General features: G+C 45.2%; 1 protein-coding gene across 4 annotated transcripts; it reads left to right on the forward strand.

The window, feature by feature from the left end:
* Positions 1-1,690: 1,690 nt before the first annotated feature.
* Positions 1,691-22,957, forward strand: LOC110486264 (V-type proton ATPase 116 kDa subunit a1). 4 transcript variants are annotated; one of them, XM_021557718.2, is made up of 22 exons: positions 1,691-1,847; positions 3,308-3,486; positions 5,393-5,471; positions 5,599-5,696; positions 5,800-5,940; positions 6,648-6,730; positions 7,786-7,912; positions 8,177-8,259; positions 8,390-8,483; positions 10,966-11,178; positions 12,230-12,380; positions 12,735-12,874; positions 13,357-13,526; positions 13,643-13,733; positions 13,878-13,996; positions 14,240-14,456; positions 14,597-14,704; positions 14,822-14,932; positions 16,618-16,635; positions 17,166-17,283; positions 17,401-17,572; positions 21,748-22,957. In XM_021557718.2, the coding sequence occupies exons 2-22, from the start codon at positions 3,370-3,372 to the stop codon at positions 21,839-21,841; spliced, it is 2,544 nt and encodes an 847-aa protein (XP_021413393.1). In that variant the 5' UTR covers positions 1,691-1,847; positions 3,308-3,369; the 3' UTR covers positions 21,842-22,957. The 4 variants fall into 4 exon arrangements, with proteins under 4 accessions (XP_021413393.1, XP_021413394.1, XP_021413396.1 ...); XM_021557719.2 differs by having other exon boundaries at positions 5,800-5,928; XM_021557721.2 differs by lacking the exon at positions 16,618-16,635.
* Positions 22,958-23,822: the final 865 nt, after the last annotated feature.

Consider the following 23,822-nt stretch of genomic DNA (forward strand, 5'->3'; position numbering starts at 1 on the left):
GCAGAGGGCATATTGTCTTCATGGGCCCTCCACATTGTGTACAATGTCATTTTTCAGCAATCAATTCCAATGACAGTAAGCTAACACATTCTTGCCAGGTGAATACTAGTCAGTCACTCAACTCTACATTCATGGCCATTCCTGTTTCCAAATATACATTTTCTTCATTACAGGGTCCGTAGTACATTTTTTGACCAGTCACACTTAGGCAGTCCAGCAATCACACATGCACGGGCACACCGGAGACCAACTTACTCACACAGGACAGGCCCATCTGCACACTCTAGCAACAAGCTGTTGAAAGAGAAAAGGAAATATGTGAGTATCTAGTCTTGTAAGTGCACTTATTCAATTGAGGGCCACATCACAATCACAGACACTACTAGGTGTTGGTATAGTTGCCCCCCAGAGCTATATATTTAGAATAAATACATGGCTCTGTTTGCCCCTAACCTCTGCTTCATGGTCAGACACAGTGCCTTCAGAAAGTATTCACACCCCTTGACTTTTTCCACATTATGTTGTGTTACAACCTGAATGTAAAATGTATTAAATTTAGATTTGTTTTTGTCACTGGACTACACACGATACCGCATAATGTAGGATGATGTTTTTGGAAATGTCTACAAATGAATGAAAAATTAAATGCTGAAATGTCTTAAGTATTCAACCCCTTTGTTATGGCATGCCTAAATAAGTACAAATGTGCTTAACAAGTGACATAATAAGTTGCATGGACTCACTCTGTGTGCAATAATAGGGTTTACACGATTTCTGAAGGACTACCTCATCATCTCTGAACCCCACACGTACAAGTATCTGTAAGGTCCCTCAGCCAAGCAGTGAATTTCAAACATTTCAACCACAAAGACCAGGGAAATTTTCCAATGCTTTACAAAGAAGGCACATATTGGTAGATGGGTAAAAGAAAGCAGACATTGAATATCCCTTTGAGCATGGTAAAGTTATTAATTACACTTTGGATGGTGTATCAATACACCCAGTCACTACACAAATACAGGCATCTCTCCTCTCCATGGTGATTTCACCATGAGACCGATGGTGACTTTCAAATAGTTACAGCGTTGAATGGCTGTGATAGGAGGAAACTGAGGATGGATCAACAACATTGTAGTTACTCCACAATACTAACTCAATATTCCAAAACATGCATCCTGTTTGCAATAAGGCACTAAAGTAAAATTGGAAAACAATTTTGACTTAAATCTACTTGAAAATCTATGGCAAGACCTGAAAATGGTTGTCAAGCAATGATCAACAACCAATTTGACAGAGCTTGACTACATTTTTTTTAAAGAAAAATGCTGTAATTGCTGCCAAAGGTCCATTGACTCAGGGGTGTTCATGCTTATGTAAATGAGATATTTATGTATTCCATTTTCAAGAAATTAGCAAAAATATCTAAAAACATTTGTCATTATGGGTTGTGTGTGTAGATGGGGGAGAAAATGTGTGAGAAAATAAGTCAGGGGGGGGGGGGGTGGATACTTTCTGAAGTCGGGCCAGTAACCGAAGGTCGGTAGTTTGAATCCTCGAGCCAACTAAGTGAAAAATCTGTCATTGCACTTAACTCGAATTGCTCCTGTAAATCGCACTGGATAAGAGCATCTGCTAAATAACATTTTTTTATGTGAATGCCAACAACTAGATATTATCTTCATATGAGTTGAGGGGTGCATCATCATGATCATCAATATTATGCAAAGGTGACGTGACGCGCATTAGCCAAGCCTCTGATCAGCTGATATTTCGTTGAGGGCTGTGTGTGGAACAGCGTTGGAAACTGGGAGCCGGGAGCGGAAGACTCGTTGCTAGCTACAACAATAGTAAGAAATTGATGGTTTGGTGACAGTATTCGCTGTTCAATACCAGCATTGTTTCCAAAATGTGTTTTCCCCCACCCCCTGTAGCTAGTAAAGCAAACGTTACGGATGATTCGGTAACATCCACCTCACTGTGTAGCTCGCTAAAGTTATCCGGTTACCGTAGCTAGGTTTTAATTTGCTACGATTTAAGATGAGCTAGATTTCTGTCAAATAACCTGAGTGTCAGTCGAGGAAAAACGTTAGCTAGTCATTTTGTTCTGTAATATAACGTTGCTGTTTTTGCTGAACAACGTTAGCCAGCGTACGTTACCAGAAAGTTTGAGGTCCAACAAGTGCTTCTCCTGCGCCCTGGCTAACTAGCTAGCTTGCTAGTAATGTTTGTTAGCTAGTTAGCTAAATTAGCCAGTGGTGCAATTAATTGTCAGTTCATATCGGCTTTGCATCGATATACGCGGACAATTAATTGTACCGCTGGCTTCCGAAATTAAATTTTGAACGAACTGCTTTGTTCTTATAATGTAACGTTAACGAGTAACTAACGTTAGTGTTTGTGTGTTTTGACAGCTGATCAGACACACTGCCTAACTCGAGGTGTCGAGGATGCGGACAAAACAAATGGTCACGCAGAACAAGCAGTGACCCTACTAAAGAGATCCTCTTGCATGGACTTTAACGATATAGTTTGCTAAATGTATCCCCACTTGTTCGACCGTTGTAGTTGGCGTTAATATTGAAGATTTAATCCTGCTTGACTGTTAAATCAGATCACATGATGCGGCTTAATCCACAGCTAGCTAGCTAAACCTGTTATGGCACTCGAGGCATTTGCACTTCAAGAACATATGACTATGTGTGTTGAACTTATTTCTAATGAATATAGTGTGAACCTGTTGTCTGTCCTGAGTCAGTTTGCACCCTAGACTGAGAAATTCAATGGCTTGGCTAGAAATGCTGTAATTGATTGTACAAGATGAGCCTATTGTGAGATGAAACTAAATGAGGATTGTACTGGCACGTGATGGTACTTTGACATGTATTACGGTTCTTGAAGAGTGTCTCCCCAGTTTCATGACAAAATAATGACTAATGAGCCAAACTGAATTCTTTCAACGATTATTGGGGCTAGATGTCAGATTCTTTCAGTCTCATGCCTGCTTCTGGCTCAAGTATAAACTATCACACCACTAATACAGAATGTTCATTACTGCTGTACAATTAGGGTCATCCTTACAACACACACATTAGGAAGAGGGTGCAGGCCTATGCCAATATCTTTTTCTCTGAAATTACACTTCAAACAAAGAAGGTAAGGCTATTGTAGTGTGAAAGGGAACTCAGTGTAGGCCTATGTATTCTCAGTTGGCTGTCTTTTTGACAACATTGGAGGCTCATCCCTTCTGGTAGAACTCAGCTTCTCCTGTTTACTGTGCAGGTGACGGTTTCAATCATTTTGTCCCTAGCTATATATCCAGTAGGATCCCATTGATCGCTGTGCTGAGCAGGTGCACCACACTACGCCATCATGGGGGAACTCTTCAGAAGTGAGGAGATGACCCTGGCCCAGCTCTACCTCCAATCAGAGTCTGCCTACTGCTGCGTCAGCGAATTGGGAGAGATCGGAATGGTGCAATTCCGTGATGTGAGTCGTCCAGGCTTCTCTTCTTCCATTCCTCGTGATGCTCTCTCTAGAGCTAGACCCTGTGCTTATTGTTTCTCCTTTCCTATTTTGAGTGCTATTCTGTCAATCCATCTTCAGGCTATGTAGGTCTAGAGCAGTGTAATGTATGGCTCTTAACAAAGGACACACTCAGGAAGGAGGTAGATGAATATGGTAGTCTGTTGTAGTAACATCGATTCAGTCAGAATGTTGTGAAAGCACATGCCTTGGCGTCTGCAACATTTTCATCATGTGCACATAGCTGACCCTTTAGGCTGCGCATGGGAAAGCTCACACGTGACATCCCTCCAGGGATCATATGGCGTAAGGGAAAACTAAGGCAGTGTTTCCCGTATTCGTTTAGTAGCTGCGGGCCGCCGCTGCTAAATCGTTGCCTCTCCATTTTATTATTAGACATTTTTGGGATTGCATAATGTTTTCATTTTGAATATGAATGACTGAGACCTGAGGAAGTATGTAGGAAATACAATGGACCTAAACATTTATTTTTATAAGATCATCTTTGAGAACTAACAATCATCAAAATAAAAATGACAGTTGGAGAATTTCCAAGAAGAGAAAAAAAACCCATGGGGCCCCCATTGATTTAGTTTTTGAATCACTCAGATAGCATAAGAACACTGCAAAATGTGTAGAATTGCAGGAACACTTTTTTTAGCCAAGAGGGCCTCAAATGTTCTGTTGGAGATCGCGCTATTGACCACGTCAATACTCGCCACTTAAGCCCCATTTTGTTCCAGAAAAAAACCCTGAAGTTACAATGTACACTGAGTGTACAAAACATCAGGAACACCTTCCCAATATTGAGTTGCGCCCCATTTTACCCTCTGAACAGCCTCAATTCGTTGGGGGCATGGACTCTACAAGGTGTCAAGTGTTCCACAGGGATGCTGGGCGATGTTGAATCCAATGCGTCTCACATTTGTGTGAATTTGGCTGGATGTCCTTTGGGTGGTGGACCATACACGGCGCTTACTACCATACCCCGTTCAAAGGCACTTCAATCTTTTGTCTTGCCAATTCAACCTCTGAATTGCGCACATACACAGTCCATAGTCAATTGTCCCTACTATTCATCTCTACATTGATTGAAGTGGATTTAACAGGTGGCATCAATAAGGGATCATAGCTTTCACCTGGTCAGTCTGTTATGGAAAGAGCAGGTGATCCTAATGTTTTGTACACTCAGTGTATATTTGACTCATTGGGTCTTTGGTGTTTTTCAATTAGGTAAATACAGATGGGCAATGCCATGTTTCAGCCAATGTATTTGAAGCTGCTATGCTGCATCAGTTAGGCTATATTGCTTTTAAAGGGAAAATTATATTTCAGATCGTGTTAACATAATTTAACTTTAATGCGTTTTGCCGTAGAATGTTTTATTTTTTAAAGTCACCGGAAGTTAATTTCTCAGTCGTTCTCCCTCAAACTCACTGGTGTGCATTCCCCCCAGACTGCCCCAGCATAAGGACATTCTCCCCATCCCCCACACCAACTTTGCCACACGTTCTGAAAAAGATCCCAGGGGAAACACTGAAAGGGACTAGCTGTTGTACCCAGTATGATGTTATTATACCCTTTATTTGGTTTTATTGCCTCTCATCATTCATAAGACCAAATGATAGATAACTGGTGTCTGCACTGTTTTCAGAAGATATCAGTAGTGCTGTTTACGCTCTGAGCTTTCTGGATGAGTTATTGCATTTTTATAGAAGTAGCCTAAGTGACAATTTCTTTGAATGCATCTTAGTGTTACAAGACAATGTTTGTCTCTAATTGTAAATGACAAATAATGGCAAATGTATTGAAGGCATTTTTATCCCTGCGATGGCAAAGGTTTTGAATAGTTTGCATGTTTGCATTTCAGTTGAACCCAGACGTGAACGTGTTTCAGCGCAAGTTTGTCAACGAAGTGCGTCGATGCGAGGAGATGGACCGCAAGCTTCGTGAGTGAGCTCAAGCGTTTAACCCGTTGCTTCACTCATAATACTCCCCCATATTTACAACAGTATCACTGCTATTAGTTATCCCTACTCAAGGTTTGTGGATGTGGCAAACCTTGCTCTCTCACAGGGTTTGTGGAGAAGGAGATCAAGAAAGCCAACATTCCAATGGTGGATACTGGAGAGAACCCAGAGGTCCCCCTCCCTAGGGACATGATTGACCTGGAGGTAACTTCTCTCCGTTCTCTCTTAGAATCCACTCTGGTTACAAAGTGCTCAACTCACCATGTCCCCAGCTCACTAACTCCCCCATCACCCTCTGTCTCTATAGGCCACTTTTGAGAAGCTGGAGAATGAGCTGAAGGAGATCAACACCAACCAGGAGGCCCTGAAGAAGAACTTCCTAGAGTTGACGGAGCTCAAGCACATCCTGCGCCGCACCCAGCAATTCTTCGACGAGGTCAACTCCACTGTACTCAAACCAATTCACTATATATTCACAGCGTTTCTGTGCCTGCCTTATTGACTAGGCCCCTTGAAGACTTCATAATGGATCATAGGATTATGTTAACTTAGTATGGGTCAGATGTCTGCATCCTGTGTACAGTATATGGTAGCATAAGGCTTGTGTATTTATAACGGCTAGGTAATTACATCCCCAACCCCAGACCAGTTATTCAAGTTTAATGATGCAACTAGGTTACATAGCAGAGTGATACGCCATACACAGATAGTCTTTCGCATATGACGGAGACGAGACTACCTGCTGTCTGTACCTTTGACCTGCATCAACTCCACTCCACTGAGTTTGCAAGCAAAGCTACTTGAACTTAGAATGTTATTGCCTATTTTACAAGCGCTTATGAGGTTGCATGGGGGTAAATCATTCAGCTGAATGTGTAGCCTTTTTTGCCAATCATTTACTGTTCATATAAACCCCAGCTCGCTGTTTACTATGTTTTATGAAGAGCCTGGCCTGTGTTCAATATCATGCTCCTGCCCAGAGCTCAAGCCACTGATCTGTCAAACCTTCCCAGGGTGTAAATAGTTCCCCCAACAAAGCAAGCCAGTTGTTCCTGGAAACAGGGATGCATTTCTGAATGTGCTATCATACGTCTAATTGGCTGAAAATCTCTTGGTCTACATGTAATGGTTGTCGTTCTCTCCACCCCGCTGCAGATGGAGGACCCCAACCTGCTGGAGGAGTCGTCTACCCTGATGGATCCCTCTGAAGCAGGGACCCGCGCTCCTCTCAGACTGGGGTGAGTCTGAGTCCTTGGTCCACTATTACGGATGGGTTAGCCATCTCCTCAAGACTTAAAGGTCAATGAAAAGACTGTCATTACGTTAAACCATCGGTTCTTCCTGGAGGTGGAGTCGGGTCAGTGTAACACCTAACTGGTTTGGCTCACACTAGCTCAGGCTGTCAGATTAGTCGGGCCACTGAGGTCACTAGACAAGTGTCTGTGCGGCGGTGCTCTGTGTCTCTCTGCGTATTCAGTCCCTAAGCTGACAGCCCACATGCTCTGTCAGTATTGGTGGACAATTGTTTCCTAATTACTTTTAATGGTTGGTAAGAGGCCAGTACTGCTACTACTACAGGTGCTACCACTCTCGCCTGTTGCCTGGCAGTAAGATGTAGCTCTGTTTATCAGGGTTCTGTCTTCAGTAGAGAGTAGAGAGTGAGCAGATAGGCAAATCACAGACTGATGGTAAGCAGTTCAGAGCATGCAGGTTGTAATCTATTTGCAGACAGAGACAAAGAAAAGAGATTTGATTAAATGTCATAATGAGTTAGCAAATCGGGGACAATTTCAACAGAAAATGGGGTGAAAAAATCACTCAGAAAACCGTAACTAAAATAGCTCAATACTGTGGATGTGGCAAAGCTTAGTGCTCATTTGGTAATGGATTGCTTTGTCCGGATGCAGTGCCTCAAGGCCCTAGGGCTTCCCATCTGATGTCTGTTTGATGCTCCTCCGTGGCTTTTGCAGCGGTTGAGCAACATGTGAGCTGTGATCCATGCCCTCAGCTCCCATTCCTATGTCCACCCTTATCCAGAGAGGATGTTTTCATCAGTAGTGCGCCCATCACCAGTGTGAATAAACAAAATCAATGACCTCTGTCCTTATGTGCCCGGGTTTAATTCTGTAATGCCATTACATTACGGACTGATCTTGGACCAGCTCCAACTTGAGCTGCCATTTAGCGACCTAACTTATTGCAAATATCAAACGCCTTATTTTGAGGTGAGGGATACACGTTTGGTAACTATTCTGCTGTAAATGCTGATCCATGCCTTATCGTCTTCCTGTAGGTTTGTTGCCGGGGTGATCAGCAGGGAGCGCATTCCTACGTTTGAGAGGATGCTGTGGAGGGTTTGCCGTGGCAACGTGTTCCTGAGGCAGGCAGACATTGAAGACTCACTGGAGGACCCTGCCACGGTCAGTAACTATTCACTGATACTAGTATAATCATCTGTAGGACTTAGGGGAACAAAAACTGTGCAGGATTTTGTGTGACCTATTCAGTGGGGTACTGTTGTACCATGACAGCTTGGTGGCATTGTGTGATTGTCATATGAGTGGCATTGATGTCCTTATTCATGCTACCTCATCCATACACTTTATGATAGAGCAGAAGTATCACTATCAGGCAAGGTTTTGTCTCCTCTTCACTTAACTCATGTTGATATGTTTCCCCTACAGGGTGACCAGGTCTATAAGTCTGTCTTCATCATATTCTTCCAAGGAGATCAGCTGAAGACTCGGGTTAAGAAGATATGTGAAGGGTAAGGGGCTATGATTGGTTGAGAAATTCAAGAAACCCTAACTAATCTAGACAGAGGAATGTTGTAATTGGTTTTCTGTTCCGCTCCAGGCACTCTGAGTTGATCAACCCCTCTCTCCTTCACCTCTCAGGTTCCGAGCGTCACTGTACCCCTGTCCAGAGACCCCCCAGGAGAGGAAGGAGATGGCTGCAGGGGTGGCCACCCGTATCGATGACCTGCAGATGGTACGACCTGCCTGGCCTATTGTAACACAGACAGGGGAGTCCACCCACAGTCAGTCCGCCAGCCAAAACAAATCATGTTTTGTTACATAAATTAAATTTGACAGATCCTTACATTTTTCAAGTGAATTAGCCTTTCAATATTTCATCTGTTTTCATTGTGAACTTGTTCTGGGCTCTATCATGGCTTCTGATCAGTGTTCTGTTTTCCCTGCAACTGTATACTCAGCTGCCAGAGGCTGTGGTGGACAGGAGTGGTAGGTAACCACATGAGGTATGTGGCTAACTCAAAGGCGCTGTTAGTCATTCGTTTGAGGAACGAAACCTTCTTTCTATTGTTCAACATGACGTTAGTCATCTTTTGATGTGCTTTTTGGATGGACCTCCACTTAAATAACGTTCGACTTTTTGCTGATGCAATGTCCGCGGAAGTTGCAGTTCCTCTTTCTTCCATTTCCTTTGTACTGAGCCGTCAAAGCCCTCAACCAAATTATGATGAAGTGGAGGGAAAGACTGATACCAGATTACTTCCCCCAGCAGTGTTGCCGTAATAGATAAAATATCTATCACACAAGACCACAGAGGAGATGTTTGTTAATCACATTAGGGAGGCCTTCAAATTGAGTTAACTTCTGTCTGTTTGCAGTGTTCATATCTCAAACGTTCCTGCTTCAGTTTCTGACTCACTCAACCTCTTCGGCGGTAGTGGGCATCGGCATCAATGGGCTGGGTGTGAAAAAGCTACAGGGAGAGGTCACAAACGGTTGTCTCTCGTGCCGTGCCAGGCCCATGAGGTGGCTGAACTGGACCTGCCTCTGCCAGTGGATATACTCTCCTGCCTACACACACACTGGCCTGGCTTTGGGAGAGGACCTCTAAACCTGGCACAGTGACTCACTGCTCTAAAACGGGGCAAAAACAGGCACGGGACAGGGAGTAAAGGCCAACACACACACACACACACCACCTCTTTGGTATTATAATCCAGTGTCTAACACCCTGTCTCCTTGTGCCAACTGTGTCTGGTGACCCAGGAACAATGCCTGTCTCAGAGTATTCTGGTTTTTGTAGCTGTTGAGCAACATGTGAGCTGTGGTCTTTAGAAGTCCAGCCCACACAGACAGTACTTCAGTTTATCCTTCCATGGAACAGCAGCAGTGTATGGTGCAACACCTTCCCTATACTAAGAGAAACCCAATACTCCCTCTGGGAATACCCACTTCTGTTGTTCTGCTCCAAAGCCCTACGTAGTCTGGTGGCGCAGATGGTTTGCACTTGGATGGACAGGAGGCATCCTTTCCTTGTTTGGCTAGGAGGAACCCTCACTCGCCTCGCATATAGGAAACCAGCTGATCATCAGGGTGGCTTACACTGAGTTCAGCCAATTAGCCACCCACACTCCCATAGTGACCACATTTACTACTCACATTCGCAGGAATGGGCTTAGCTTGAAGTTTAAAAAATAGTCACTCACATACCACTTCTCTCTGATAGATACACACCCAGTGGTGTGTGTGTGTGTTTCAGTGGTGTGTGTGTGTGTTGAGTCTCTGTGGTTCAGGATCAGTTACAGCCCCCAGTGTGGACGGAGAGCGCAAGAGACTATGAATTACGTTTGTCAGGCCGCCTGTCTGCCAGAAATGTTAACATCCTCTCATTGCCAGTAAGTGCCTGGGAATGCTTGCCTCGCTGTTTGAGGGGCCACTGTTATGCCCGTCGCTACGGGGGCGGGATAGTCGTCGTCAAGAGAGAAGGGCGAGGGTGGAAGGGAAATGCCCGGCCCGCTAGTTTGGGAGTGAACAGTGTGTGATTGTGGGCGTGAGAAGGTCTCGACAACGTGGGCAAGAGCGGGTGTAGGGTAGCAGCATGTTAGCAATCCGCTGATCATAAGACATTAACTTGATATGAGTCAGTGCTGTATACCTGAGAACGCCTCCGCCGGCTCTTACGGGAAACCCTGCTACGCTGGGTCTGATATAACCCCTTATCAAACTTGATCACATAGTGCACACTGTCCAGCAAAGCCTTCTATTAATGTGAACCACCTCCACAAATAAGAAGGGATACCTGATTCATTGTAACAGCACTTGCTGTTCTGGACATGTAGGGAAGGCACACTATGCAGACAGTTCAATGCCACTCCCCACACTATTCTAGCGTTGAGTGGAAACTACTAGAGGATTGTCCTGATGCCACAGTCTCCGGCCCTGGCCTGCATCTGTTAGTTTTCCATTTGAGGTCGGTTTAGTTAGGCATATACCTCTTCTTTTTTATTTTATTTTAATAAATGCGGAGTGCGAGGGTGTTAATTAAGAACTGCCTGCAAACTTTGTTCATGTGTCTGACAGACTGTAGACTGTCTAGGACCGAGCACCTGAGCTAGTTATACACAGCTGGATATGTTCCGTACCCAGCCACGCAAGGTTTCAACTACAGTCGCATCTTGTCTTCATATCTCAAACCCTGATCTCCCTCCCCGCTGCAGGTGCTGAACCAGACAGAGGACCACAGACAGCGGGTCCTGCAGGCTGCAGCCAAGACCGTCAGGGTGTGGTTCATCAAGGTGAGGAAGATGAAGGCCGTCTACCACACCCTGAACCTGTGCAACATCGATGTCACCCAGAAGTGTCTGATCGCTGAGGTGTGGTGCCCCGTGTCAGACATGGACTCAATCCAGTTCGCCCTGCGGAGAGGCACGGTAAGTCGAGTGGACGCCCTTCTCGACTAGAGGCATGGGGGAGGTACAGGAAGTTTTAAGTTGCGTCCCAAATAGCACCCTATTACCTTTTTAGAGTCCATAGGGCTCTGGTTGAAAATAGTGGGAATAGGTTCATTCCATATCTATTTAATGGGACATTTCTATCATACTGTTTAGGTCAAGTTCATTGAAGGAAGATACCGTAGCATTAAGAACCAGCTAGCTTCATAGGCACCAGTTAACCTAGCTTTGAGGCCATTATGCTAGGCCGTTAAGTCATAACAGATCCAAACTGAGAGACGGTGCTAACAGGGCGTGGAGAGGCACTGCGTGAGTGCTGGGTATGTGAGGATTTTACGCATATCATGGGGCTAGATTCCAGCGGTATCAGGACGTCATTCTGTTCTGTAGTCCTGTTCTGTAGTCCTGTTCATGCCAGTAAGGGCTTAACCCTGTCACGCACAGCATTCAGTCTCCATGCTCATTTATCCCACCAGGCTATTTTTACCCCACATGTCTCGTTGAGAAACACAGGGACATACTGCCCTCAATACACACAACGATTCTGCTTCTATGTCAGCCATCGAACCGTCCCTTGGACAAGCTGTTGTCCTTCACACACAGCAGGCATGGGAGATCAGATGATGCATGTAGTATGATAGATTCCTCTCCAAACCAGCTGTGCAAATGAATGTCATATTAATCTGATTTATTGAAGACGTTGTTGCAGATCTTTGAGTGATGGAGGTATGGAAGGTCCCAGTGCCCAGTCTACAGACTAATGGGGAAAGCAGGAGGATTCCTCTCATTCCTGAGTGCTGAGGAGATCCCAGGCCAGCTGACAGTCAGACTCTGGCTGGAACAACACAACATCCCTTTGTTAGACACATTCATGGGAGATTGAGCTTGCAGGGCAACTCCTGCTGTTCCCAATGCCTTGTAGGGCTGTATACCTCAACTCCCTGTAGAGGTTAACTGAGTGGTATTGTTGTGTCCTCCTGACCATCCTCTGAGTGTGTTTCTCTGGCCGTCTTTCTGTCTTGGCCTCCAGGAGAAGAGTGGTTCCACCGTCCCCTCCATCCTCAACAGGATGCAGACCAAGCAGACCCCGCCCACCTTCAACAAGACCAACAAGTTCACCTCGGGCTTCCAGAACATCGTAGACGCCTACGGTATCGGCAACTACCGCGAGATGAACCCAGGTAACCACATCTGACACCATCAACCTCGTCTCTCTCTGTCTGTCGCTCTCTCCATCATTCAACTACCTATTGTTCAAATGATAGGCATTGTTGTTTCATGTACCTCACTAGGCAGCAGACTTTGTAGGGATCTCATAACTCACATAATGTCTATGTATCCAGCTGGCTAGATCACTGTGCCAAAGCAGGTGATAAATGTTCACCCCCGGTGCCAAGTCTATTTCCCCCATTATCACCCCATCACTGTCGATCATGCTGTATTGTGTATTACTGGTACGTGTGTCGGTGTGAGCTTGGGTTGGCTCACTCTCCTATTCCTCAATGTGTACGCTCATGAGTCCTCCCTGTCCCCAGCCCCATACACCATCATCACCTTCCCCTTCCTATTCGCTGTCATGTTTGGGGACCTGGGCCACGGGGTGCTCATGACCTGCGCTGCCCTCTACCTGGTCCTGAGAGAGAGCCGCCTGGTCGCCCAGAAGAACGACAACGAGGTAGGGACATCACTACCCCTGCCATCAGCCCATCAGCTCCATCCCTCACACCTTATCCAGCCTCTAGCTGCATTACTGGGGACTAAACAGGGCTTGGTTGTCTCTCTGCTTTAGACAGATTCTATCGCCCTAACACTAGTGGCATCATGATGGCCAGTCTAACTTTCAAGTTGGTGCTTTTTGAGTGTGAATAAATAACCAAATACTCTGGCTAAAACAAAATGTAACTGAGACCAGATTCTAACAGTGTAAAGTATTACTTCTGGTCTGTGTGGCTGTTTGATGTGGTGCGCGTTCAGCAGGACGCAATATTTTGGAACGTTCAGATAAAAATGATTCTATGTAGAACAGACATGCCTCTGACATGTAGAATAAGGAATCACTTCGGCTCTATTCGTGTTTCTTCTGTCTGCAACGTTCTACGGTGTTTGGCAACGGAACGTGGTCATAGTTTGAACGTGTCACTTCCTGTCTGTGTGTAGATGTTCAGCATGGTGTTTGCTGGGCGCTACATCATCCTACTGATGGGCGTCTTCTCGATCTACACCGGCATCATCTACAACGACTGCTTCTCCAAGTCCCTCAACCTGTTTGGCTCTGGCTGGAGCGTCAGGCCCATGTTCGACCCCCGCGCTAACAACCTCACCTGGTCGTAAGTAACCCCCTTGTCTGTCTCGTACCGTCCTGTGGATTGGATTAGTTTACCTCCTGTACCTTGTTGGCAGTGCCCTCTGAAGTGATGATTCATGTCATGTTTGATCTTCTCAGGTTTCAGACACTTGATGAAAACAAGGTTTTACAGTTGGACCCTGCAGTAAGAGGAGTCTTCAATGGACCGTACCCCATTGGCATTGACCCAGTGAGTACTCCGTCTCTGTGACAACAGGCTAAAGTCCCCTTACAATAAAGATGGAATGTGAGCTAAAATAAAGTGTAATTTTGATAAATGTTATGTTACATTTCTATCATCCTGATTTCATTGTCTTATAACTGTGTTCTTCAGATCTGGAACATCGCCACCAACAAGCTGACCTTCCTCAACTCCTTCAAGATGAAGATGTCAGTGATCCTGGGGGTCATCCACATGCTGTTTGGAGTGTCTCTCAGTCTCTTCAACCACCTGTGAGTCACGCTTAAGCTACAGTCCTTGTATATAGAGCACTGTCTATGAATTTGAAAGGGTTTATATTTCCCCATCCTTATCCCTCTGCTGTCTACCAAAACAAGTGGTGGGGCGATTTAATTCTTTATTTTTTTAAACATTTTTTTTATCCCAGACTAACTTTAAGCAACCATGACAGTTTGTTTCCTGTCTGTACAGGACTGGTTTATCCGATGGTAAACATGTCTTGTTGTTTTCTGAAGGTATTTCAAGAAACCCTTGAACATCTACCTGGGTTTCATCCCAGAGATTGTGTTCATGGCCAGTCTGTTTGGCTACCTGGTCATTCTGGTCTTCTATAAGTGGTTGGCCTACGACGCTCACACCTCCAGAAATGCTCCCAGTCTTCTCATCGCCTTCATCAACATGTTCCTGTTCAACTATAACGACCCCACCAACCAACCCCTCTACAGAGGACAGGTGATCATTCCATCCATCCTTTCATCTGTCAATCTGTCCTTTTTCAAATATTTTTTGTGCGAGCCATTTTATGGTGGGATAATGTTTGACGCCCCATACGCATCTAACATCCCTCGTTCTCTCGTCCTTCCCCTCCACAGATGGTTATTCAGACGCTGCTGGTGTTGATAGCCCTGGCATGTGTTCCCTGTATGTTGATAGTGAAAACCCTGGTTCTGCGGCGACAGTACCTCTGGAAGAAGAACTTGGTACTGTAGTAACATCTGCCCACACACACACACACACATTTGTTCCATTGGGATCTGGAGTGTAGAGTTTGTGACCCCAGCAATAACCCCTGTCGTCCTCTTTGTATGTTCCTCCAGGGCACCCAGAACTTTGGGGGGATCCGGGTGGGAAACGGCCCCACGGAGGACCAGGCTGAGATCATCCAGCATGACCAGCTCTCCCAGCACTCGGAGAACGACGAGCATGAGGTGAGACCAGGATGCCCCCAGCCTCTACTCTGTTAGCCTAGCATATACGACGTATGTGACCAGAGTAGTCTATTATAATGTTGGCCCAAGACTTAATAGCGGATCCCATTGGACACTGCTGTCGGCAATATGATCCAGACCTAGACCAGACCTTGAATAATGAAGCCATCAGCCACACATAGAAACCCAACCCATTTACTTTACATTACCAGAGCTCTCGTATTCCCTGCTTCACTAACAGCAGCATAGAATACGTATTAATTATAGAAGTGGGATCTGGCAGGAGCAAATGAAACTGACCACAAAGCTAATCCAGCAGCTCTTATTACTCAACATGTGCGTTATTGTAATACCTACAAAAATGTCGTTTTTACATTTTTAGAGTTGATTCAGTGGGACTCCCTCGCCTTTTCAGGATTTCTGATTAACATATGAAACGATACAACAGGCTCCTGTGAACCTCAAACCAGACAAGCTGTCAGTTTGTTTCTGTAGCTCTCAGGAAGCGGTTATGGCTGTTTACAGACAGTTTGCTCTTTTATGGTTCCAGGACCCAGGATTTATAGAGCAGCTTTCAAAGCGCCTCACACAGATTCCTACCCTCTCTCATTGTTGACCTTTTCAAGTGGAGAGGAATTTGATTTGATTGGAGGTTACTTTATTTAGCAATGTTAGTCTCTACAGTCCGTGCCACTATAAACTCTATGGCCTTGAACGAGAAGAGAGCTCCACGTGATTCAGTGGACAGGGCTGTGCTGGAACAAATCTTTTAATTCTAGTATGTTGTATTCATTTCCAAGACATTTTAGAGCCGTGTCACATCGCATGTTGATAATGTGAGCTCTGGCTCATGTATCACCATGCAATCCGCTTCAAACCATTTTTATTAATGGCATAGTGTGTGTTTTAGAGTTGTGCAGCTCCTCCCTCTGGCCAGCAGGTGTTCAGGCAGGCAGGGTGCTAAGTAGCTAACAGTAAATATAGCATTTCTGTTTTAACATGGAGGAACTCATTTTAACAGGCCACCTTTACAGAATTCTTACCTATAAACTACTCGGGTCATCTGGTCAAGTATCCAAATTAGGCTAACTGTGTTAATCCTCAGCGACAGAACTTAATTAATTTGTGTTCAATTGGGAAGTACCGTCTTTGGTTTTCGTTATGGTAAATGGCTGTACTACCGTTAACTAGGCTAAAGCTTTAGTTAGCTTTCTCCTAACCAGCCTCTCTGAATGGCTGAGCAGGGTGTAACCCAAACAGCCCACTCCCACCTGCTGCCACTGTCAGAAGTGGGTCACCAACCCCATTGGTCACTACATTCCCCATCACGGTCTCCCCTAGCAACCACAGACACAAACACAACAACGATATGCCATAGATATATCTGGAAATGTCACAGTAGAATGTTGTCACAGTACTAGGCATGCTCAAATGCATGCTTTTGGAGGAATTGCTATGCATCACCTAGATACCAGTGCCATACTGTTTTTATGCAGCCCCTTAAGAAACGTTGTCAGTAGTTTTGATCCAGTGCCTGTGACGACTGCAACACCTAATTACCTTCTGTATATTATACATCTCCATTTCCCATGTTTTACTGTCATTTGTTTTCTCCTGTTTCTCTCATCTGTTCTGTTGTCCTGTCACCTGTCACTAACAAACCTAACTTGTCAATTGCTTTCAAGGCCCCCGAGGAGGAAGTGGTAAGCCAGGCACTCATGCCCCCACCCCATCCCCTTACCCAAAGCGCATGTCTTGCTAGTCTGTCTCTGAGCCTCCGCTTGTGTGTGTGATAGTGTGTATCTCTGTCCTGCATGTGTGTTCTGTCCCCTGAGGCTGTGTGGTCTGAGTTTTTGCTGGCTCTGGGTGTTCAAGGGATTCTTCTAACACGCAGCTGAACACTGAGACTAGTAGTACTTCCTGTCTGCCCCGATCATGAGGTGGTACCATTACCAGAATGGCATATCCTGCACAGCATTTGTCTGCTTCATGGGCCGTAAGGAAGGAGCTTCTTGGGAGACCTCTGCTACAGAGGTCTGACTAGTGGGTCAGGCTACTGTTTCTGGAGCGGTTTTAATCTGGTGAATGTCTTCCTCAATGTGGTACCGTTTAGCCAAATGAGATTGCCCCGGACCTCATTTGGACCGGTCTCCCGCTCCCTGTACTGTTGTGTCCTTGTCACCGAGGGGTTTATACTGGATGTGTGTTCTCTCTCCCCCCCCTCCTCCTCCAGTTTAACTTTGGGGACGTGGCTGTGCACCAGGCCATTCACACCATAGAATACTGTCTGGGTTGCATCTCCAACACAGCTTCCTACCTACGCCTATGGGCCCTCAGCCTGGCCCACGCACGTGAGTACATAAACCTCATGTTCTCCCCTCTCGCTGCCTCTCTACCCTTTTTTATTTTCTCTTTGAAAGGGTACAGTAAAACAGTTGATTTCCTTCTCTTCCTCTGTGATCCAACAGAGCTGTCAGAGGTTCTGTGGACCATGGTGATGCACCTTGGCCTGTCCTCCAGGAGCTTTGGGGGTTTCGTTGCCTTGTCCATCATCTTCGGCGCCTTCGCCGTCCTCACTGTCTGCATCCTGCTCATCATGGAGGGCCTGTCTGCCTTCCTGCACGCACTGCGCCTGCACTGGTGAGAGAGACACTGCTCTCTTGCACATAGACAACATGTTTGTTCAGTCTGTGGATTCTCAAACTAAGGTCTCTAGAACCTTCCCTGCACTTAACAGCTGTTGGGCTGTTAGGGCTCCATCTTTTGCTAGTCTGGATTCCTCATTGACTTGGGTCAAATCCCGTTTTATTGGTCACATACACATGGTTAGCAGATGTTATTGTGAGTGTAGCGAAATGCTTATGCTTCTAGATCTGACAGTGCAGCATCTAACAACTCCACAACAAAACCTAATACACACAATCTAGTATAGAAATGGGATAAGAATATATGGATGATCAGTGACAGAGCGGCTAAGAGGCAGTAGATAGAATAGTGTAGTATACAGTATATACATATGAGATGTAATGCGAGATATGTAAACATTCTAAGTGGCATTATTAAAGTGACTAGTGATCATTTATTAAAGTGGCCAATGATTTCAAGTCTGTATGTAGGCAGCTGCCTCTCTGTGTTAGTGGTGGCTGTTTAACAGTCTGATGGCCTTGAGATAGAAGCTGTTTTTCAGTCTCTCGGTCCCAGCTTTGATGCACCTGTACTGACCTCGCCTTCTGGATGATAGCGGGGTGAACAGGCAGTGGCTCGGGTGGTTGTTGTCCTTGAAGATCTTTTTGGCCTTCCTGTGACATCGGGTGCTGTGTCCTGGAGGGCAGGTAGTTTGCCCCCGGTGATGCGTTGTGCAAACCTCAGTACCCTCTGGGGAGCTCTGTGGTTGTGGGCGGTGCAGTTGTCGTACCAGGCGGTGGGTGATACAACCCGACAGGATGCTCTCGATTGTGCATCTGTAATAGTTAGTGAGGGTTTTTGGTGACAAACCACTTTTTTCCCCCCTCCAGCCTCCTGAGGTTGAAGAGGTGCTGTTGCACCTTCTTCACCACGCTGTCTGCGTAAGTGGACCATTTCAGTTTGTCTGTGATGAGTCCACCGAGGAACTTAACTTTCCACCTTCTCTGCTGTCCCATCGATGAGGATAGGGGGGTGCTCCCTCTGCTGTTTCCTGAAGTCCACAATCATCTCTTTTGTTTTGCTGACATTGAGAGGTTATTTTCCTGACACCACACTCCGAGGGCCCTCGCCCTCCTCCCTGTAGGCCGTCTCGTCGTTGTTGGGAATCAAGCTTACCACTGTAGTGTCGTCTGCAATCATGATGATTGCGTTGGAGGCGTGCATGGCCACGCAGTCATGGGTGAACAGGAAGTACATGATGGGGTTGAGAACGCACTCTTGTGGGGCCCCAGTGTTGAGGATCAGTGAAGTGGAGATGTTGTTTCCTACCTTCACCACCTGGGGGCTGCCTATCAGGAAGTCCAGGACCCCGTTGCACAGGGTTTGGGTCGAGACCCAGGGACTCAAGCTTAATGATGAGTTTGGAGGGTACTATGGTGTTTAATGCTGAGCTGTAGTCAATGAACAGCATTCTTACATAGATATTCCTCTTGTCCAGATGGGTTAGGGCAGAGTGATTGCGATTGCAGTCATCTGTGGACCTATTGGGGCGGTAAGCAAATTGGAGTGGGTCTAGGGTGTCAGGTAGGGTGGAGGTGATATGATCCTTGACTAGTCTCTCAAAGCACTTCATGATGACGGAAGGGAGTGCTACGGGCGATAGTCATTTAGCTCAGTTACCTTAGCTTTCTTGGGAACAGGAACAATGGTGGCCCTCTTGAAATATGTGGGGACAGCAGACTGGGATAGGGAGAGATTGAATATGTCCGTAAACGCCAGCCAACTGGTCTGCGCATTATCTGAGGACACGGCTAGGGATGCCGGCCGGGTGTTGGCCACGGAGAAGGAGAGCCCACGGTCCTTGGTAGGGGGCCACATTCTCTGAGGACACGGCTAGGGATGCCGGCCGGGTGTTGGCCACGGAGAAGGAGAGCCCACGGTCCTTGGTAGCGGGCTACATTCTCTGAGGACACGTCTAGGGATGCCGGCCGGGCGTTGGCCACGGAGAAGGAGAGCCCACGGTCCTTGGTAGCGGGCCACATCGGTGGCACCTGTGTCCTCTCAAAGCGCACTAAGAAGATTTGATTTGTTTGGAAGCAAGACGCTTGCGATGAGGTTGGTTTTGTTTTTGTAATCCGCGATTGTCTGTAGACCCTGTAAAGGAAGGAGCATGTCTTCAATAGTTTCCATCTCTGTCAGGGGGCATGGAGGTGTGGCACAGCCCTGTAGCTCTCCCTGCTGGTGAAACTATGGTAACGGACGTTTTAGCTCTAGTTCCTCGGGGCCTCGTCTGAGCACTCAACCGTGTGTGTGTCTCAATGGAAACAAGGCGTGTCTCTCCGTCCCACTGGTATCAAGCAGACCGGTGCTACTGGGAGCTGTGGTTTTCCAGCTCTCACCTCCAGCTCTTTCCTGGCCAGGAACCTGGAATCTCTCTGCATCCCATAAAGCAGTGGAGGATTGTGTGTGTGAGTGTGTGTGCTTTCCATCATGGAGAAACTTCTGGTGTCTCAGAACAGCCCTGTTGACCTGGAAGTGATCATCCAGTGGCACCCTCTCACAGCACTGACAGAGACCCTCATCACTGTATTTACCCAGCACATTGGAATCTAATGCTCCACTCTCACTGAAAGGCCCTTAGGACACGAGGCCTTCTAAATAAAAAATATATATATTTTATTTTTTTAAACTTATTTTGCTTAGTGGCTGCTATCTAACACAGTTGTAAATGTGATTTTTGAACTGCCAAAGTAATGTCAGGTGTCTGTAAAATGTAGAGCAGTAGTAAATGTTGATCTAGCTGTGGCCAACATGCATATGTACTCGCTCCTATTCCAAAACCAGCATTTGATCCAGCCAGAGAGATTCCTCCAGTAGCTGAGAGAGGAGTCATCCCTTAAACACTTCTTGGTCTATTGTAGATTGTTACATTTTAACTTCGAACAAATACTCCCTCTGGATTTGAAAGGACACAATGACTGAAGTTAAAGTGCAAACTGTTAGTTTTAATTTGAGGGTATTTTCATCCATATCAGGTGAAATGTTTTAGAAATTACTTTTTGTACGCCCCCCCCCTCCCATTTTAGGGGACCAAAAGTATTGGGACATTCACTTGTGTATTAAAGTAGTCAAAAGTTTGGTATTTGGACCGATATTCCTAGTACGCAATGACTACATCAAGCTTGTGACTCTACAAACTTGTTGGATGCATTTGCTGTTTGTTTTGGTTGTTTTCAGATTATTTTGTGCCCAATAGAAATGAATGGTAAATAATGTTTTGTCATTTTGGAGTAACTTTTATTGTAAATAAGAACAGAATATGTTTCTAAACACTTCTACATTCATGTGGATGCTACCATGATTACAGATAATCGTGAATAATAATGATTGAGAAAGTTAGACACACAAATATCATACGCTCCAAGACATGCGAGCCTCTCACCATTACAATAACAGGGTGAGGTTAGCATTCTGTGGCGGGTATGATATTTGTGTGCATCATTGCACACCAGCATTTTGGATTTGAAGACTCAAAGCATTTGTCACTATCCCAATACTATTGGAGCTCGCTGTAAATCAGTTTTCAGCCTAGGGAGTAATTACGATCTCAGATTCATAGAAACGCAAAGCCTGTCACTTTTCCTTTGTTGCCTTAAATGTTCTGAAGGACAGCAGTGCTAGTTGACCACATCAAATATAATGCCACTAGGTTTGACCTTTTCTTTGTAAGTCTATTCTAGTGAAATATTCTAGAGCCCCAGCCTACCCAGATGAACATCTACCTCCAGACGTAGGGAGGAATGACGAGCATGTCTGCTTCCTCCATTGAAAGGTTATCCAGCCGTTAGTTTGCAGGGAGATTTTATAAATGGGGAGATGGAAAGAGGGTTGTGTTTCGCTTCTGATGACCAGGCCTAGGTCCTACCGTGGGTGTGTTAAAGTGGGTTACACAGGGAGGTCGTGGAATGGAGACCAGGGGTCATCTCATCTTGCCATCTCTGTCTGGCTTTGGCTTGATACAATCATTAAGGGCTACCTATATTGCACCTCAAAGACACTCCAGTTTAAAGGGACTCCTCAGACTTACTTTCAAAAGATTTTTGTAATTATGTCTGTGTAGCATTGATTTTTGCGTTGATTCTTATAGCAATATGCCTTACGTTAACTGTTGCCTCTCTTGTTCTCTCTAGGGTGGAATTCCAGAATAAGTTCTACGTAGGCCAGGGCTTCAAGTTCCTCCCGTTCACCTTTGAAAGCATTCTGGAGGGAAGGTTTGAGGACTGAACACTGTCCTGACCACTGCTCCTATAACCTCACTCTGTTCCTCTTGACAGCCAATGTGATGCTGGTGTAAGGTAGACTCCACCCACCCTGGGTGTTGCCATAGGAACCCATGTGATTAACTCTGAGCTCACTGGTCAGGATCTTGGGTAAAATAGCTCTTTCTGAAAATCTGAAGTTAATGACATCGGTATTTCACATCCTGGTACCGTGATTGTTTTGTTTGTTCGATTAAATTATTTAATGTGTTTTTTGTTGTTGTGAAACCTGTCCAATGATGTGTTTGAACCTCACTGTGAGAATTGCCCTTCTGATCATTGTAAACGAGGACTAGTTTTCCGGTAGTCTAAATTGAGTTAATCTACAGATTGTCATTGATACAGTAGATGTCCATGGAAAATGAGAGAAAATGGCACCAGGCTTAGATCCAGTAAAGGAGATTACTGGAGGTCTTTAAGTGTTTGTTTGTTAGTTGTCACATCGCTGCTCATATTAATACACAAAACACATAGAAAAAATGTTCACCCACACATTCTCTGAAGCAGGTAAAATCAGACTGACCTCTACTGTAAAAAAAAGTCTAAAGGGAATGAATTCTACCATACTACTACCATTCTACTCATGATAGTTTCTTCTCTATGTGATGCAGTGAATTGAATCTCTTATGTATGAGAGGTAGATCTTGACACGTGTCCTGTAATTTTCTGCTGTTTTTGACCTGATGTGTTCTATACTGACGGCACTGTTTTGGACTACATATCTGTGATGTGCAGTGAACTATGGGTAACCTGTCTGTCACGTGTCATATTAATGTGGAGTATTTCAGAAGTGTAGAAAGTAGCTGGGTTTTTCTGTGATAATCCGTGACCTATGAGATTATTGGTCATTGTGTGTTGATTTTGTTTTTGTTCCACGCCTGTTGAATGAAATATTCACACTGTGACTGTAGGTCTGTGTGAGGGGAGAGGGAAGGACAGACCACACAACAGGAATATGTAAAGGAGATCAGTGTATTGTCATAACTATGAGACACCAACTAAATCTGTATAGGACGGTAGCTGCATTGAGAATCTGTCTGTATGTGTTTGTCAATAAACGTGAAAGAGCTGGGTAAACAAACTGTTTATTGCAATTCTTATGGCTGGGATTGGTGGAGGGTCATGTTTCATGGCTGGGATTGGTGGAGGGTCATGTTTCATGTGAGCAGTTAAGTAAATGTGTTGGGTTTTGAGTGTTTAAGGTGGTAAGATGCCATTAAGTGGATAATAGTTAATTGAATGCTAGCACCACACTTTTTTTTACATTCTATTTCAACACTTTTGGGGGGGGGGGGGGGTGTATTATGGCAAACGGTTAATGCATGTGGCATGCTTTCATACTCCATTCACAAACATCAAGGTCTCAGCCTGTGCTAAAACTGTAACTTTGGCTATTTGACTACAGGGATGACACAAGCCAAGGGCACTTTCTGGTGGTTCCTGAGTGTAGTGCAGGTATGGTTTTCAGTATCTGTAGTTTCTCAGCAGTCCCCATGGGGGAGCTATTGGACTGGTGTTATCACTGGTCAATCAGCCAAACCCATTCTCACTGCAAACGCTTATTCACTTGAATCATTCTAGTAAGGTAAATGTTATTCTGTAGACAGTGCTCTGTTCTTCAGAACTAGGAAAGAAACCTTATTTGCTCCGTAAGAAACCTTTTCCTTGGCTGTCCTACCAGAATCCGATGTGTGTAAAAAGGTCTTAATAACATCAGCTAAAACGTCTCCGTGACACATCAATTATTTGAATGACCTGCTCTACATGTGCACTTTGTGGCTGGGATGGGATATCTTAAAGCTCCGTGCTAACCAGAATGAAATGAGTTCAGAAACGGCTGAGCACTTACTGTAGCACATCAAGGTACACTCATCCGCTCTCACATAATGGGTCTTTCTTATAGTAAAACCACTTTTCATTGCTTAATGGATTGACCTGATTAAGAC

The sequence above is a fragment of the Oncorhynchus mykiss genome, chromosome 13 (genome assembly GCF_013265735.2).
Source record: "Oncorhynchus mykiss isolate Arlee chromosome 13, USDA_OmykA_1.1, whole genome shotgun sequence".
NCBI classification, from domain to species: Eukaryota; Metazoa; Chordata; class Actinopteri; order Salmoniformes; family Salmonidae; genus Oncorhynchus; species Oncorhynchus mykiss.